The sequence below is a fragment of the Babylonia areolata genome, chromosome 26 (genome assembly GCF_041734735.1).
Source record: "Babylonia areolata isolate BAREFJ2019XMU chromosome 26, ASM4173473v1, whole genome shotgun sequence".
NCBI classification, from domain to species: Eukaryota; Metazoa; Mollusca; class Gastropoda; order Neogastropoda; family Buccinidae; genus Babylonia; species Babylonia areolata.
In genome coordinates, this window is record NC_134901.1 from 37,426,026 (window position 1) to 37,442,971 (window position 16,946).

Sequence of the window (16,946 nt, forward strand, 5' to 3'; positions counted from 1 at the left end):
AAAATCCACTTTGAAAATAAAACAAATACATTAACAGAAAGAAAAAATATATATATATATGAGTGGAGCTGCATTGAGGCAACATGTTCTCTCCAAGGTAACGCTGAAGACAAAATCTGTGTATACTGCAGATTAAAAAAGAAATTTTCTATCTAAAAGGAAATTTTCTATCTGAAATTACGTTTAAATAACATACTTACCGTGACCCAACTAGTGCAGACTCCGGCAGGGGTCTGACATTCCTGTCCTGTGCAAACTATCCGCCCATGCGGAGCAGACGAAACTACGGCCGATAACCTCCCGGAAGTAGGTAACCTCCCCTTTGTCCCGCTGGTTATCGCCCTCTTTTGACGGCAATATGCCATCACCAGCGCAGCATGCAGGAAGAACAGGAAGCGGGGAGGACGGGAGGGTCTTAAATTTGGGTCACGGTAAGTATGTTATTTAAACGTAATTTTAGATAGAAAATTTCCTTTTAATTACACATACTTAACCGTGACCCAACTAGTGCAGAATAGCGCGACAAGGTGGAGGGCTCGCCTGTTCTACTGTCTGTGAGCTGTGATGGTCTGTTGTGCAGCTACCACAGAAGCGATGGCTCTTGCGCCATCAACCCGCAGGCGTGCGACATCTCTCTGGTAGAAGTCGATGAGCCATTATCCCTTAGGCGATAGGTGTCCCTCAAGTAGAATTTGACGAAAGTAGAGTGTACTGTGTCGCCTAAGGACATTAATGCGGGTAAAGAAGACAGAGGTCCACAGCTGTATTGTGGGGGAGGTCTGTGGACCACAGCTGAGCAGATGAGCGCGGATGAGCGTCAATGCAAGGAGGTGCGCATGTGGTTTGATCTGATGATTCCACAATGGATGTGGGCCGATAGTGGAAGTGGTTTTTGTGTTTGAAGGAAACTGTGGCACGAGACAGAGGTAGGTCACCGTGTTGGGCCTGCCTCAGGCATGACAGCCAGATCTGTGGGGCTCCTCCATGCGAGCTGACAGGCGATGGGCACTCCCCCCGCCCATTTTTGACGTTGTCAAAAAATGACAGCACTGGTATGTTGCCTATGCATAGGATGGCAGACATTTGGCAACAAAAGACTTGATGTCCCTGGTGTCTCTGGGACAGGGTTGTGTAATTGCCCAGGTAGGTACCATCACGAAGGGGCATACGGAAGGCTTGGTGGCTTCTCTGCCTGAGTGTGGCCTGTTGGAGTAACCTGCAGAAAGTTGTCGGCAGTCAATGGCTGGGTTGGATCAGGCTGTGGAAGTGCATTTCATGTGCCCACAGGTCACTGAGTCTCATTCAGTGATGGAATTCCCAAATGGAAGAGGGTTTCCATGGGGAAAATTTTTGCTGAAGGTTCTTCAGTGAGAAAGGGGACCGGATCCATGACAGGCCTCTGGCTGTGTGTGGTGCGCACTGAGTCTGGGATGGAGCGGGGCGGGGCAGGGAGGTAAGTGGCTCAAGATGTGTTGTACTGGCTATTGACATCAAGGCACTGATCTGACATACGTTTTTAGTATGGCCAACTGCAAGGTGAGAGCTGTATTATCAGTGGTTTCTTAATTGCAAAGGGAAATCATTTGCAGCTTAGTCTTTCATGAATGACTATGTCTCTCAGACTAGAAGTCAAATTGCACTGGGACTTAGTGCTGTAGCCTTAGGCCTAAGTAGCCTTTGGGAACCTTCCCAATTATGAGTCCTAAGGCCCTCTTGATTGAGGGGCTGGGGATGCAACTTGGGCAAAACACTCTCTACTATAAATTGTATAATCGAATTCCAGCCCGAATAGACTGGACAGCAGATGCCTCCTCTGCTGTTCTGATGGAGACTGTCGTACTCGACTGATTATCATATACTGCTCCTAGGAGGACACCAATCATCATGGGTAAATCAGGAAACAGCTGCTGAGTGCTTCAGGGACGAAGGTGTTCACCATGCAGATTATGTTGCAATGTAAGGAAGCCGGAAAGAGTTGACGGGGTCTTGTGGTGCAACCGTGTGTCAGAAAGACATGGTGCTTGCTTCCGAAGTGACAACAAAGTCATCCTCTGACAGGCCCTTGACCGAAGGCTGGGGCTCCATGATGGGATAGCCTGCCTAGGCTAGAAACCTCTGGAAGTGTCTCATTGGAAAGACAGTGCTTGAGGAGGAATGGCCATCTGTAACCACAGCAGTGGTTGTGTGTAGAGGCCGAAAGGATCGGGCAGGGAAGACTAAGTGCAGAAAGTGCTTTCAAACGCCAATTGTTTGAGACGTTGATGCTGGATTTGTGTTCAAGCAAGGTGATGGGGTGAACTGATGTGCTTGAATGCGGCATCTGCCGTGCTGGTATGAGTGGGCAGAAAGGTACACCCCTGTGGCTAATGGACGGTTCGTTGTGCTTTGTGGGACGCATCCGTCCTCATCAATATGCCTTTCTCCCAAATGTAGAGGAAAACAATTATGACCCAGGCCTTCTGCTACTAGAGAGGAGTAGAAGAGATGGGCTGAGGGTGATTGTCTCCTGCCCAGTGGGCAGTTTTTGGGTCCGCTAAAACTTGTAAGGCAAGATAGACACCTCTTCATGGGAAGGCTGGCTAGGATGTAGGGCCTGTGTGGAGCTTTTGTCACAATCACAGTGGTGCAAACCAAGGGTTGTTGTAGGCAAGGGGAGAAAGAAGGGATGCCTTACGAACTTGGAAGGAATGAAAGGCATGTGTGTCCAGAGTGGCACCTCTAAGTTGGACTGCCTCACCCTTCCTTGTGCATCTCCAGCCTTATGGGTGATTGTTGCAGGCAAATGAGTTGGGTTGCCTTGTCCGTCCTTGCACCAAGAGAGGCATTCTTAGCCCTGTGGGTGTGAAGGGGGTATGTGTGGATCCCTAAGGACCAGCCACTACTGAAATGTGAAGGAGCATACATTCAGGCGTGAATGAGGCTATTATTATTTTATTTTATTTTTGTGAGTGCAGTCGTCCTCCAAAAGCAATGTAGGGATGAATTTATGAAAATGAATACATATATGTGCCAAGGGAATAAAAACTTCCATCAGCTCAAGTGATGATGTCAGAAGTATGCCAATGACAAGAGATCGAGACACAAGAAATAAGCGGCTGTATAAGCATACGTGTAGCGTGCACCAATATACCCAAGTAAGTGGGTAAGTGTGCATAATCATCAATGGAAAGGAATCTGTCCATGCACCTACATATGAGATGTACATACGCATATGAATGAAGTGCCAGTACGTAGAGGCAGAGAGTTCTGGGCATTGTGAACAGAAGGCCGCAAATGCAAGTGTGCCTATATTGCTATGTAGGGAATCTCAATGAACAGATGTCAATGAATTGAGATAGAAATATAATTGTACATGTTAATATGAAAGTCGTCTGAACCTATCCCATAAGCACATACACCTGTGTATACCGATGGATAAGTACGCATCTATACGTGAAAGCAGAAATGCGTATGAATGTAGCAATATATCTCATATATATGTATATATGTGTGTGTGTGTATATATATATGTATATATATATAAATATATACATATATATAGATTTTTTTTTTTTTTTAAATATGTATAGATTTTTCTATATATATTTCGTGATTGTTGCTTGTGATAATAAATCAAATGGATAGAAGGGGAAATATTGTGATGCATTTCCTGTAGCCAATAGCCTGAGAAACAGCAAGAAAAGTGCAGTTGCTATGCAAAGATGTGTAAAGTCCCTGACTGGGCATGAGGACCCAATGAGAAACCGAAAGAAAACATCGTTGGTGGACAGCACGGTGGGCAGGAGTGATGTGCTGTGTCGGCGAAACTAACCACAGCTTCGAGCGCCTAGGTTACAAATGTGGAGTTGCCTCCCTTGGCGCCGAAAATCATCGAAAAGGAATGTCTCTTTAGAGCACATATCCCCCTTGTGCGACGTGTCCTCGCTGAACAGGGAGGAGTGTCATGTTGTGTGTGAGAGTCCGTGGTTCGATGCCACCGTAACCGACACAGGTGAAAACGAGCGCAAGGGGAATAATTATAATGCCCCTTAGTGCCGTGGGCATCCCAACCCGAATCGGTTGCCATCGGACGCGAGACGGTCAGGGCATGTGGCATGACGGTGCCGTAATCCAGTGTTATGGGCGTCGTGGGCGAGGGGGTGACAAGTCCGTCGGCTTGCCGTGGGATGTGCATCCCCCTGTTGCTGAACGGCGGTCCAATCTCGCGAATAACTCCTGCGAGAGGACCGACGTTCAGTTGACAGTTGTGTGTTGACGGATAAAGTGATAGACAAGATCGGCCCGAGCACTGCCGAGAGGCAGGATCGAGTTATTAATACATTTAAGGATTATCTTGATATTCATTGTGAAAACTTTAAATACAAAACTCATTTACATATTTTCTGATTTTTCAAGCACTGCGCACTCAATGTTGAAAAATGCAACAGATATACGTGGGGACTCTCTTTTTCTTCCCCACTTCAAGCGGGTAAAAGGCCTTGTCAGGCTTGCACGCCTTGATATTGATATATGATATGATATAAGAGGTACTCCAACGTGGAAGTGCCAATATTAGTCTGGGAAACAGCAGAGTTAGGCAATGGGGCAGAAGAATCCAACACTGCCGAAGTTCCAATGGGGCGTGCACGTACCTGCTCTGTGGGCGCAAGGCGCGGCACCGGAAGGCAGAGTGGTGCATAATTGCTGCAGCAAGTTTAGCGATGAGTTGCTGATTGTTTGGTTGAGTAGCTTGCTGAGACACCATTAGTGGATGGGAAACAGCAGCACTCGGCGGTGTGGCAGATGGGGTCATCACCGCATAGCTTGGTAGGACCGTGCACACACTCGCACTGAAGGCGAGGAGCAGTGCCGGTGCAAGGGAAATAACTGCGGCAGTCACCGGCAAGGGTGCCGAAGCAGGGGTTGCCTCCCTTGGATCGGGTGATCCGGACAAGGGGGGGGTTGCACGCGTATGGGCAAGCGTGTCCCCTAGTGGTCCACCTTCCTCCCTACACCAGGGGAGGGCATCCCTACACACCTCGGTCGCTATTGGATCCGAGACGGTCGAGGCAAGCCGCGTGGGGGGTCGCGTGATCCGATGTCTCGGCCGCCACCACGGACGCATCGCACATAGGGCCCAGTCTAACGTGCGGATCCAAGACAAGCTGCCTTTTTTTTCTTTTTTTTTTCCCCCCAAGGGATTGTGGCCATTCCATTGGTGCAACTGTGGGTATGGTAAAGAGATAGAGGAGATCGACTCGTACACTGCCGACTGGCAGGGCCGAGAAAACGCGGATCGCGTCGAGTGAGTTCGCGGATCGATAAAAATGACATGAAAGGTAACACTGAACTGAGTGTGTGACCACAAACCTCTAGAAGTCACCAGAGGAGGTGGCGGAGGTCTGGAGTCGACCGGAGGGAGCGGAGGAAGTGGAGAAGGCGGCGGGTTGGCGTTGTTTAGAGGGCCAGGAGTAGAGGGCCCAGAGTGTCAGCGAATCGATTGCGATCGCGCCTTAATTTTAGCACGATTCCCCAATCGAGCTACATAATTATGTGACCTGGTTGGAGACATAATTTGACCACAAACAAGAACGCCAGAGAATCAACAGACAGACAGAAAATACGAAAAAAACTTAGCCGTATGAAGAGCACAGGTACAGGAGTCATGATGGCTGCCGGAAAAAGAGGGCGATAACCAGCGGGACAAAGGGGAGGTTACCTACTTCTGGGAGGTTATCGGCCGTAGTTTCGTCTGCTCCGCATGGGCGGATAGTTTGCACAGGACAGGAATGTCAGACCCCTGCCGGAGTCTGCACTAGTTGGGTCACGGTTAAGTATGTGTAATTAAAATTACGTTTAAATAACATACTTACCGTGACCCAACTAGTGCAGACTCCGGCAGGGGTCTGACATTCCTGTCCTGTGCAAACTACTATCCGCCTATGCGGAGAAAACGAAAGCAATATGGCCAATAACCTCCCGGAAGTAGGTAACTCCCCTTTGTCCCGCTGGCTAGCGCCCTCTTTTGACGAAAAAAAGTTTTACATTCGCTACCTACAGAGACGGGCGCAATAGCCGAGTGGGTAAAGCGTTGGACTGTCAATCTGAGGGTCCCGGGTTCGAATCACGGTGACGGCGCCTGGTGGGTAAAGGGTGGAGATTTTTACTATCTCCCAGGTCAACATATGTGCAGATCTGCTAGTGCCTGAACCCCCTTCATGTGTATATGCAAGCAGAAGATCAAATACGCACGTTAAAGATCCTGTAATCCATGTCAGCATTCGGTGGGTTATGGAAACAAGAACATACCCAGCGTCCACACCCCCGAAAACAGAGAATGGCTGCCTACATGGCGGGGTAAAAACAGTCATACACGTAAAAGCCCACTCGTGTGCATACGAGTGAACGCAGAAGAAGAAGAAGAAGCTACCTACAGAGGTCCTCGAAATCAAGCATTGGACTTCTGATCCAAGGAGGAAGGTGGCAGAATGGTTAAGATGCTCATCTGCCGATACAGAGAGTCAGTCAGGGTCTGGGTTCTTCTTCTTCTTCTTCTGCGTTCACTCGTATGCACACGAGTGGGCTTTTACGTGTATGGCCGTTTTTACCCCGCCATGTAGGCAGCCATACTCCGTTTTCGGGGATGTGCATGCTGGGTATGTTCTTGTTTCCATAACCCACCGAACGCTGACATGGATTACAGGATCTTTAACGTGCGTATTTGATCTTCTGCTTGCATATACACACGAAGGGGGTTCAGGTACTAGCAGGTCTGCACATACGTTGACCTGGCAGATCGTAAAAATCTCCACCCTTTAACCACTCGGCTATTGCGCCCGTCAGGGTCTGGGTTCAAATCCCGCTCTCGCCCTTTCTCCCAACTTTGACTGGAAAATCAAACTGAGCGTCCAGTCATTCGAATGGGACGATAAACTGAGGTCCCGTGTGCAGCACGCACTTGGCGCACTGAAAAAGAACCCACAGCAACAAGGAGTGTTATCCTCTGGCAAAAGAAATCCACTCTGATAGGTACACAAATATATAAGCACGCACTCAAGGCACTGGGTTATGCTGCTGGTCAGGCATCGTCCTAGCAGATGTGGTGTAGAGTATATGGATTTGTATGAACGCAGTGACGCCTTCTTGAGAAACTGACACTGAAACTGATGCAGTGTACACCAATGAACAGAGTTCGAGGCCTTGTTTCGGCATGGTGTTATGTCCTTGGGAAAAACACTTTACTCCAATTTTCCTAACCCCACCCATATTGTGTACCTGACTTTGGATGGGGGAGGTTAAAAAGGTGGAAAGACAGTACTGGGCCACATTTTCCTAAGTCACAGGTTTTTTTGGGTTTTTTTTTAATCACAACAGATTTCTCTGTGTGAAATTCGGGCTGCTTTCCCCAGGGAGTGCGTGTTGCTACACTACAGCGCCACCCATTTTTTGTGTATGTTTTCCTGCATGCAGTTTTCTTTGTTTTTCCTATCGAAGTGGATTTTTCTACAAAATTTTGCCAGGAACAACCATTTTGTTGCCATGGGTTCTTTTACGTGTGCTGCACAAGGGACCTTGGTTTATCATCTCATCCGAATGACTAGCATCCAGACCACCTCTCAAGGTTTAGTGGAGGGGGAGAAAATATCGGCGGCTGAATGCTCAGATTCTCTCGCTTCCTAGGCGGACGCGTTACCTCTAGGCCATCACTCCACTGTAGATATAATTGGTGATAAATAGCTACGGGGCCTTTAACCTTATCTGTAAACGACCTGTCCCTCCTTACCTCCACGATGACGAAGATGATGACCATGTTGACAGCGGTGACGTCGGAAGGCAGCAACTTCTGCACCTCGGGGTCCATGCCGATCAGTGCACAGTTGGTGATCACCGATATCACTCCGATCACCTCAAAGGCCACCTGTACACACACCAAGTTCCTGTACCTGTTTACTGCCGTGATTAACTCTTTCACCACCATAGGCGATCATAGTTGACTAGACAGTAGACAGTGCACCACCACAGGCAACCTTAGTCAACTAGACGGTGCATCGCCATAGGCGACCTTTGTCGACGAGACAGTGCACGGCAAAAGGAGGAGTTTGTATTATACTCCATGTTTGGTGTTACATATACTGTACCATGTCAAACTGATGCAAACTAGGCCTATCGGTTTGCTCTGCTTGGCCAAATTTCGCGCACCTAACAGTGAAAAGACGAGCAGTCTTGGCCCGGTCCGCTCTCAGCCAATCAAACTCCTCTAAAAGCTATAAGCGCTGAATCATTCCTTTGGCCAAGGCTCTCCACGCCATCTTGTCAGGTTTATGCTCTGTCTTGTCTTACGCTCGACGAGACAGTGCACGGCAAAAGGTGACTTTAGTCGACATCAAGGGGTCATGTTAAAAGGACCATTTTTCACATCGTAACAAAACTTGACAGCTGCAGCCAGTTTCCCGCCGATAGAGCAATGACTGACCTTTGTCCCCAGGACCAGTTTGAAGTGAACAGGTCAACTGTGTTGTTTTGTGACATGAACAGAAGCCTGTGACTGAGATCATCCTATCTAAAACATTTGGCGCTGGGGAGTGTTTTCCGCACAGAAACGTTTTTTTTTGTTTTGTTTTTTGCTGTTCCATCATCTGCACCATTTCAGTGGCATTACTCGCACGCCGCTCATTTAGATTCCCCAATACACGGCCACACCCGGGTTCATCCTTCGCAGTTACAGTGTCGGCAGTCCACAGGGAACCATCGATGTTAGGTTGCAAGGAGGCCACACACCACAGGAGGAGACCCTGCACTGCTGCTGAGTCACTTCGGTGGTGTTCAGTGGTGCCTGTTCTGTTTTAACGTACTTTCGACACCACCTACTAAGCCCCCTACTAACGACAGTAATGGCTTAGTCGCGGAGCCAGACTGAGTAAGCGTCCCTCCCAGCCGCACAGAAACTTGGTGGTGAAAGAGTTAAGCAGCTGGCGTGCCGTTGTAAGGAATTTGGTGAGGACATTTGAGGGAGACAGCTGCCAGCGCCTGAATTAGTGAACAGAGCATGTACACATGCATGCACACACACACATGCATGCATACACACACGCACACACACACACACACACACACACACACAAAACCACACTAATATCACTAAATGTGGATAGACATTAAATGAAATTGAACAAAACTGCACACACACACACACACACACAAAACCACACTAATATCACTTAATGTGGATAGACATTAAATGAAATTGAACAAAACCACAAACGCACACACAAACACATACAAACGCTGATTGTGTGTGTGTGTGTGTGTGTGTGTGTGTGTGGTTTTGTTCAATTTTACACACCACACTCCACCCCTGTACACCCCTTCGGTTCCGCAGCACGCATTTGGCGCACTGAAAAAGAACCCATGGCAACACTCAAGGCCTGACAAAGCGCACTGGGTTATCAGTGCTGCTGGTCAGGCATCTGCCGAGCAGATGTGGTGCAGCGTACCTAGATTTGTCCGTACGCAGCGACGCCCCCTTGAGAAACAAAATGAAGCACCCCTTTTACCTGCCAGGCCCCCGTACTGGAGGCACTCTCGGCGAAGGGGCGCTGGAAGACGCGGCACATCTTGAAGGCGTCTGACCGGATCTCTGTGATGTTGTTGAGGAAGGCCCAGAGGGCGGCCAGGGGAAAGGCCGAGGAGAACAGGTAGACGTAGCCAAACTGCAGGAACAGCTCCAGGTAGTCGTCCATCGTGCCCTGAGCAAAGTGCCGGTGTTTTTTGTTGGTTGTCACACAGGTGTGTTCTTCTTCTTCTTATCATTATCACTATTCTTAAACAGCATCTATCTTCAGTCAGAACAATGTATTATTATTAGTAGTAGTAGTAGCAGTAGTATCATCATTAGTAGTAGTAGTAGCAGTAGTAGTGGTATTGATATATCCTTACTGATTGTTATTAACTGAATGCCTATCTCTGGTCAGAACAGTGTATTACTGCTATTCTTGATACTTATATAGCACCTGTGTACTGTCAGAATGGTGTATGATTATTACCATCACTGATACTTACATAGCGCCTATGTACTGTCAGAATGGTGTATGATTATTACCATCACTGATACTTATATAGCACCTATGTACTGTCAGAATGGTGTATGATCATTACCATCACTGATACTTATATAGCGCCTATGTACTGTCAGAATGGTATATGATCATTACCATCACTGATACTTATATAGCACCTATGTACTGTCAGAATGGTGTATGATCATTACCATCACTGATACTTATATAGCACCTATGTACTGTCAGAATGGTGTATGATCATTACCATCACTGATACTTGTATAGCACCTATGTACTGTCAGAATGGTGTATGATCATTACCATCACTGATACTTATATAGCGCCTATGTACTGTCAGAATGGTGTATGATCATTACCATCACTGATACTTATATAGCGCCTATGTACTGTCAGAATGGTGTATGATCATTACCATCACTGATACTTATATAGCGCCTATGTACTGTCAGAATGGTGTATGATCATTACCATCACTGATACTTATATAGCGCCTATGTACTGTCAGAATGGTGTATGATCATTACCATCACTGATACTTATATAGCACCTATGTACTGTCAGAATGGTGTATGATCATTACCATCAACCATCACTGATACTTATATAGCACCTATGTACTGTCAGAATGGTGTATGATCAATTACCACCACTGATATTTATATAGCGCCTATGTACTGTCAAAATGGTGTATGATTATTACCATCACTGATACTTATATAGCACCTATGTACTGTCAGAATGGTGTATGATCATTACCATCACTGATACTTGTATAGCACCTATGTACTGTCAGAATGGTGTATGATCATTACCATCACTGATACTTATATAGCACCTATGTACTGTCAGAATGGTGTATGATCATTACCATCACTGATACTTATATAGCGCCTATGTACTGTCAAAATGGTGTATGATTAATTACCATCACTGATATTTATATAGCGCCTATGTACTGTCAGAATGGTGTATGATCATTACCATCACTGATACTTGTATAGCACCTATGTACTGTCAGAATGGTGTATGATCATTACCATCACTGATACTTATATAGCGCCTATCATCAGTCCGAACAGTGTATTATAACTACAATTATTATTGTCATTACTGGTAAATTATTATTGATTGAGTGTCTGCCTCCGGTCAGTGTATTACTGTCATTCTTGATACTTATATATAACACCTGTGTTCTGTCAGAATGGTGTATGATTATAATAATCATATCTGATAATTATATAGTGCCTATCTGCAGTCAGAGCAGTGTTTTATTGTTATTATTGATAAGTCAGAACGGTGTTTTACTGTTATCATTGATACTTATACAGTGCCTATCTTCTGTCAGAACGGTGTTTCATCAATATCATTATCATTATTATTATCATTATCGATACTGATGTAGTGCCTATCTTCGGTCAGAATAGTGTATCATCATCATCAATCATTTAGTTATGTTGTGCCTGTCTCCAATCAGACAGCGGACTCTATGTGCTTTATAAATTAATGTGGAATTATTGTTTGCACAACAAGCTTAGAGCCTCTGCATTTAGACGCTCATCTTTTGTTTCCTGTGCCGTTCAGTCACGCTTCAGACACAGATACATACACACATCTATATTATGATGGTTATGATGGTTATGGCAAAGTAGCAGTTTACAGTCAGTCAGTACAGGCTAGCCAGGAGCAACCCTCTTCCTTCTTCACCACACAAACTGAACACATACCTAACACATAAACACACACACGCAAACCACACACTCCAGAAACACAGACACACACCAACACACATGCCACACAACACAAACGCACGCACTCACATAAGCATACACACACACACACACTCAGACACACACACTCACGTGCACATGCGCGTACACACACACACACACACAAACATATACATACACACACACACACACACACACACTCACGCACATGCAAACACACACTCACACGCATACACACACTAACGCACATACACACCTACTCACACACACACACACACACACAACACTCAGACACACACTCCATGCCCTCCACCCACCCCCCCACCCCCCACATACTACCACACAAACACTACCACCACCACCCCCTCCCACACACATACACAACCACACCAGCCCCTCTCTCTCCCTCCCTCCCTCCACACAAACAACCACACAACTTCCCTCACAAATCCCCCTAACTCCCCTCCTGGCTCCCCCCACACACACCCTCACCCCCACCTACCTCATACACGTCCATAGCGCTCTCCACCACCACCTGTCTCTTGACGGCATCGCTGACGTCGGCATCGCAGTCTGTCTGCTGCTCAACGACTCGCCGCTTCTGCAGGGTCGACTCGAGCTTCTTGTTCCTCCGCCGCACAAACAGAAAGGGCACCATCGCCTCTCGGATCTGACCTATGACCTGCTGCGTCACCAGCATCGTCGACAGGAACTGGAAGGGGTTGAAGAAAAACCCCAATGAGAATGATGTTTTGATTGAAATGATTTTGTACGCACGCACGCACGCGCACACGTATATATATATATATGTATATATAGACACACACACATACACACACATGCACACAAATCTGTAACTATGCAAACTTTATGTAAAAGATATCCAAATGATAAACTAAATCAATGCATATATGTCAATCTTATGTAAATGATATGCTGAACTGGTGAAAACAATAGACTAAATTTATCATTTTTTATGCAAATTATCAAATCAAAACAGTGTATTCCAATCCCCAATACAACGACTGAAAATGTTGAATTTTGTCACAAGTATTGTTTCACTTCCTTTACAATTTAAATATATTCTTTCTATCAAACCTCTGTTAACTTATTTCACTGTTATTTTTGCAAATAAACAAGCAAAAAAACCCCCGAAAAACAAAAAACAACAACAACAAAAAAACAACAACACTTTAATTTTCACAAACATCAACAATAAACAGAGATTTCAAATACGCTGAAGATGTGTGTATTTCCAGTTTTCCTGCTTCAACAGCTCAGCATGTTAACTTTAATTAAGGTCAAAGGTCCCATAGCCTTTTATGGTCATCAGGGCTTATCACATGGTGTGCAATGGATCAAAAGCTGAATGCCCAACCAATTGTCACAGTACTTCCTTAATAAGAGGTACCTTGATAAGAGGTACAGAGAAATAACCCCAGAGACTCCAATGGGAGCAGCAATAGTTTGAATCATGTGCCTTTGTTTCTGAATAACTGCCTGAGTTCAAATGGAAATACGTGTTTATTTTGTTTGGGTTTTTTTATGTGTATATTCCTTTATATGTCTTCATGTTCTACAATATGCCATTATGCACTGTTGTATAATTATGTATTGTTTGATGTGAGGCAACTGAGAATCCATAAAAAGTAAGTTTGCGCAATATAAGTACTATCTTGTTAGTGTTATTATTATGTATCATTATCAATATCATGAAAATAATAATAAATAATGATAGTATTTATATAGCACTGAATTTTGTGCAGAGACAAATCTAAGTGCTTTCACACCAGTCATTTACACGCATGCATAAATCTAAAACTAAAGAAACTGAAGACAAGGAAGAGGCAGGGGAGGGAGGCTTTCTCGTGAAGAGGTGGGATTTAAGGCCAGACTTCAAAAAGTTGAGTGCGGAGACCTGACGAAGCGAAAGAGGAAGTTCATTCCAAATGCAAGGTCCAGAGACAGAGAAAGAACGGCGTCCAACAGTGGACTGTTTGAATCTGGGTATGCGTAAACAGATAGGGGATCCGAAGCCGATCGTAGAGAGTGAGATGGAGTGTAGAGGTGAAGGCAGCCACAAAGATAGGAAGGGGCAGATTTGTGAATACATTTATAACATAGAGTGCTGATCTTATACTTTATTCTGTGTGAGACAGGGAGCCAATGGAGATGTTGCAAGCAATGACGATGAGGATGATGATAATGAGGATGATGGTGCTGCTGCTGGTGATGATGATTATTATCATTATTATCATTATGTTTCTTTTTCCCCCGTAACTCACGCTGTTGAGCACCACTCTGTCTTGCAGGTAGAATGCCACATAGAACAGGCAGATGAAGCAGTTGACAAAATCAAACTGGAAAAAAAACCCAGAAAAAAACACATTACATGTCATATAAAGCATGTAATATATATATATATATGTGTGTGTGTGTGTGTGTGTGTGTGTGTGTGTGTGTGTGTGTGTTTGGAAACAAAAAAGTCATTTTCGCTCTAAGTAAGATGATTAGATTTGCAAATGTTGCCTAGTTATACTTTTGGAGTCAAAAGACATTTGTGTTTTCTCAACTTTTATGTGACATTGTTGTGTATTTGGAAATGTTTGTTCTGGGCACGAAAAGATCATTTTGCAGTAATCCTCCATACTCCAGTAGGAGTGAAAGGATAATTAAAACTTGAAACTTGTGTGTGTGTGTGTGTATGTGTGTGTGCGTGTGTGTGTGTGTTGGGGAAGGGGGGTGGAAGTGTGTGTGTTTGTGTGCTCTGTGTGTGTGTGTGTGTGTGTGTGTGTGTGTGTGTGTGTGTGTGTGTGTGTGTGTGTGTGTGTTGGGGAAGGGGGGTGGAAGTGTGTGTGTTTATGTGTGCTGTGTGTGTGTGCTGTGTGTGTGTGTGTGTGTGTGTGTGTGCGCGCGCGCGTGTGCGCATGTGTGTGTGTTGGGAAAGGGGGGTGGAAGTGTGTGTGTTTATGTGTGCAGTGTGTGTGTGTGTGTGTGTGTGTGTGTGTGTGTGTGTGTGTGTGCATTTGAATATTTGAACACATGTGTTGTGCATGAACATTTCAGTTTCAGTTTCAAGGTGGTGTCAAATAGTGTGGACTGACCCATTAACTGCACCACATCTGCATTTGGGGAAAAAAAACAGATACTTGGCCTTTGCATATTCTAGATACACTGATCAGGCCTTGAGATCAAAAAGCAGTTCAACATCTAGGAAACAAATGTCCTGTACCAAATACAGAAAACAGAATACTTTATATCATCTCAAAAAGAGAAATTCTGGTGTGGTGTATTTTACGTAAACAATACACGAAAATCACAGTTAAATAAATAAATCAAGAACGGTCTGTTTCAACACCCATAAAATGGATTCAACACTGACTGTCCTAAAACCCTCTTGGCCGAGAGAGTGGGGATGTAACTCACTCTCCACAAAAATCAAATTCTAGCCCAGAAAGTCGGAACAGCAGTTGTCTCTTCTGTTGTTCTGATGGTCATTGTTGGACACAACTGACTATCATACAATACAACATATACAATACAAGACAATGGATTCAACACTTCAACTGTTCTCATATGCATGTGCACATGAACACGTCATGTAATGGAAAATGTGACATGGAAAGACATCTATAATTTGGACCATTCCAGTACTGAGGCAATGCTTTTTCATGTGTGGTGTACCTGATGCATATATACTTATGAATATATGATTTTTTTTGTTTTTATTCTTGTAAACACCTGCCTGGGAAGTGTGAATGTCACTCTGCATTACTGTTATTTTTAACCCCTTGAGTGCCCCAGGACAAAAAGTTCCACCCCCTTCCAGTGTGCCAAAAAAAGCGACTCAAGATAGAAATTTCTGTCCCCCTCATTGTAGGAGTTTTCCTATCGCAAATTCATCAAATTCATGTGAAATTGTCACAACTGGGTAGTGTGTTCATTTTACTCTCCGAAAAGTGTAAGTTATATATATTTTCTTTTAACAGTCTGCATACTAGAACTTTTTAAATGATCACCCTCCGTGACCAAAATATCCTTTGGCAAATGGTTGCCACTGTGTGAGAACAAAATAGGTTTGGCACTAAAAGGGTTAATCCTGAAACATATCTTATCCATTCCAACACAGCAAAATGCTGTGACTTCTCATCAGCTCGACACTGCTTCTTCTAATTCAGGTATACCCCTGCTCTCACCTTCCTGAATGTCTGATCACTACACAGGTATACACTGGTACGCACAGAGTGTTCACTCACCAGAATCAACTTCATGACGAGATGGTTTTCATAGGAGGAATCCAAACGATGATTTTCTGCAACGTGGACAAACACACACACTTTCTGTATCAGCCAATAAACATTTTTATTTCATACTTCAACTGAAGCTTAAACTCCAACAAAATTTCCTGAAAGCCTTAGCCTGTGTATAGATGCATGGCATATAATCCTCTCTACCTGATCAGCAATCCTATTTGGATGTTCATACACACACACACACACAAGCAGGCACACAACACACTCTTAGACACACGCAGACATAACAAACATATGCAACACACACACACACATTCACTCACACACATACACACACACACACATACTACAGAAAAAAACAAGATACAGAAATATAGAATGTGGAAAAGGTCAACACAAAAACCAAAACTGAGAAAGGAATTCAAAGCAAGACAAAGCAACTTCTTCCATAATTCAGAATCAGGATGGTTTTTATGGAAGACACTGACGATAACATGAAGTCAAACAACAATCAAACAAAGAGACCAAGACAGGACGACTTGACCTCAAACATACACACACAAAAAATGATACATCCTGTACATAAAAAGGACGGGCGCCATAGCCGAATGGTTAAAGCGTTGGACTTCCGATCTGAGGGTCTCAGGTTCGAATCACGGTGACGGCGCCTGGTGGGTAGAGGGTGGAGATTTTTACGATCTCCCAGGTCAACATGTGCAGACCTGCCAGTGCCTGAACCCCCTTCGTGTGTATGCACAAGCATAAGATCAAATACGCACGTTAAAGATCCTGTAATCCATGTCAGCGTTCGGTGGGTTATGGAAACAAGAACATACCCAGCATGCACACCCCCGAAAACGGAGTATGGCTGCCTACAGGGTGGGGTAAAAACGGTCATACACGTAAAA

At 44.8% G+C, this 16,946-nt stretch overlaps 1 protein-coding gene across 2 annotated transcripts in view; it reads right to left on the reverse strand.

The window, feature by feature from the left end:
• LOC143300230 (anoctamin-10-like) overlaps positions 1–16,946 on the reverse strand; it is a 59,207-nt gene that overhangs the window by 15,932 nt on the left and 26,329 nt on the right. For both annotated transcript variants that reach the window (XM_076613808.1, XM_076613807.1), the window contains 5 exons: positions 16,042–16,097; positions 14,071–14,145; positions 12,288–12,497; positions 9,534–9,725; positions 7,763–7,897 (listed from right to left, as the gene is read on the reverse strand). In XM_076613808.1, the coding sequence (XP_076469923.1) occupies positions 7,763–7,897; positions 9,534–9,725; positions 12,288–12,497; positions 14,071–14,145; positions 16,042–16,097 (668 nt within the window). The remainder of the gene's footprint in view (positions 1–7,762; positions 7,898–9,533; positions 9,726–12,287; positions 12,498–14,070; positions 14,146–16,041; positions 16,098–16,946) is intronic.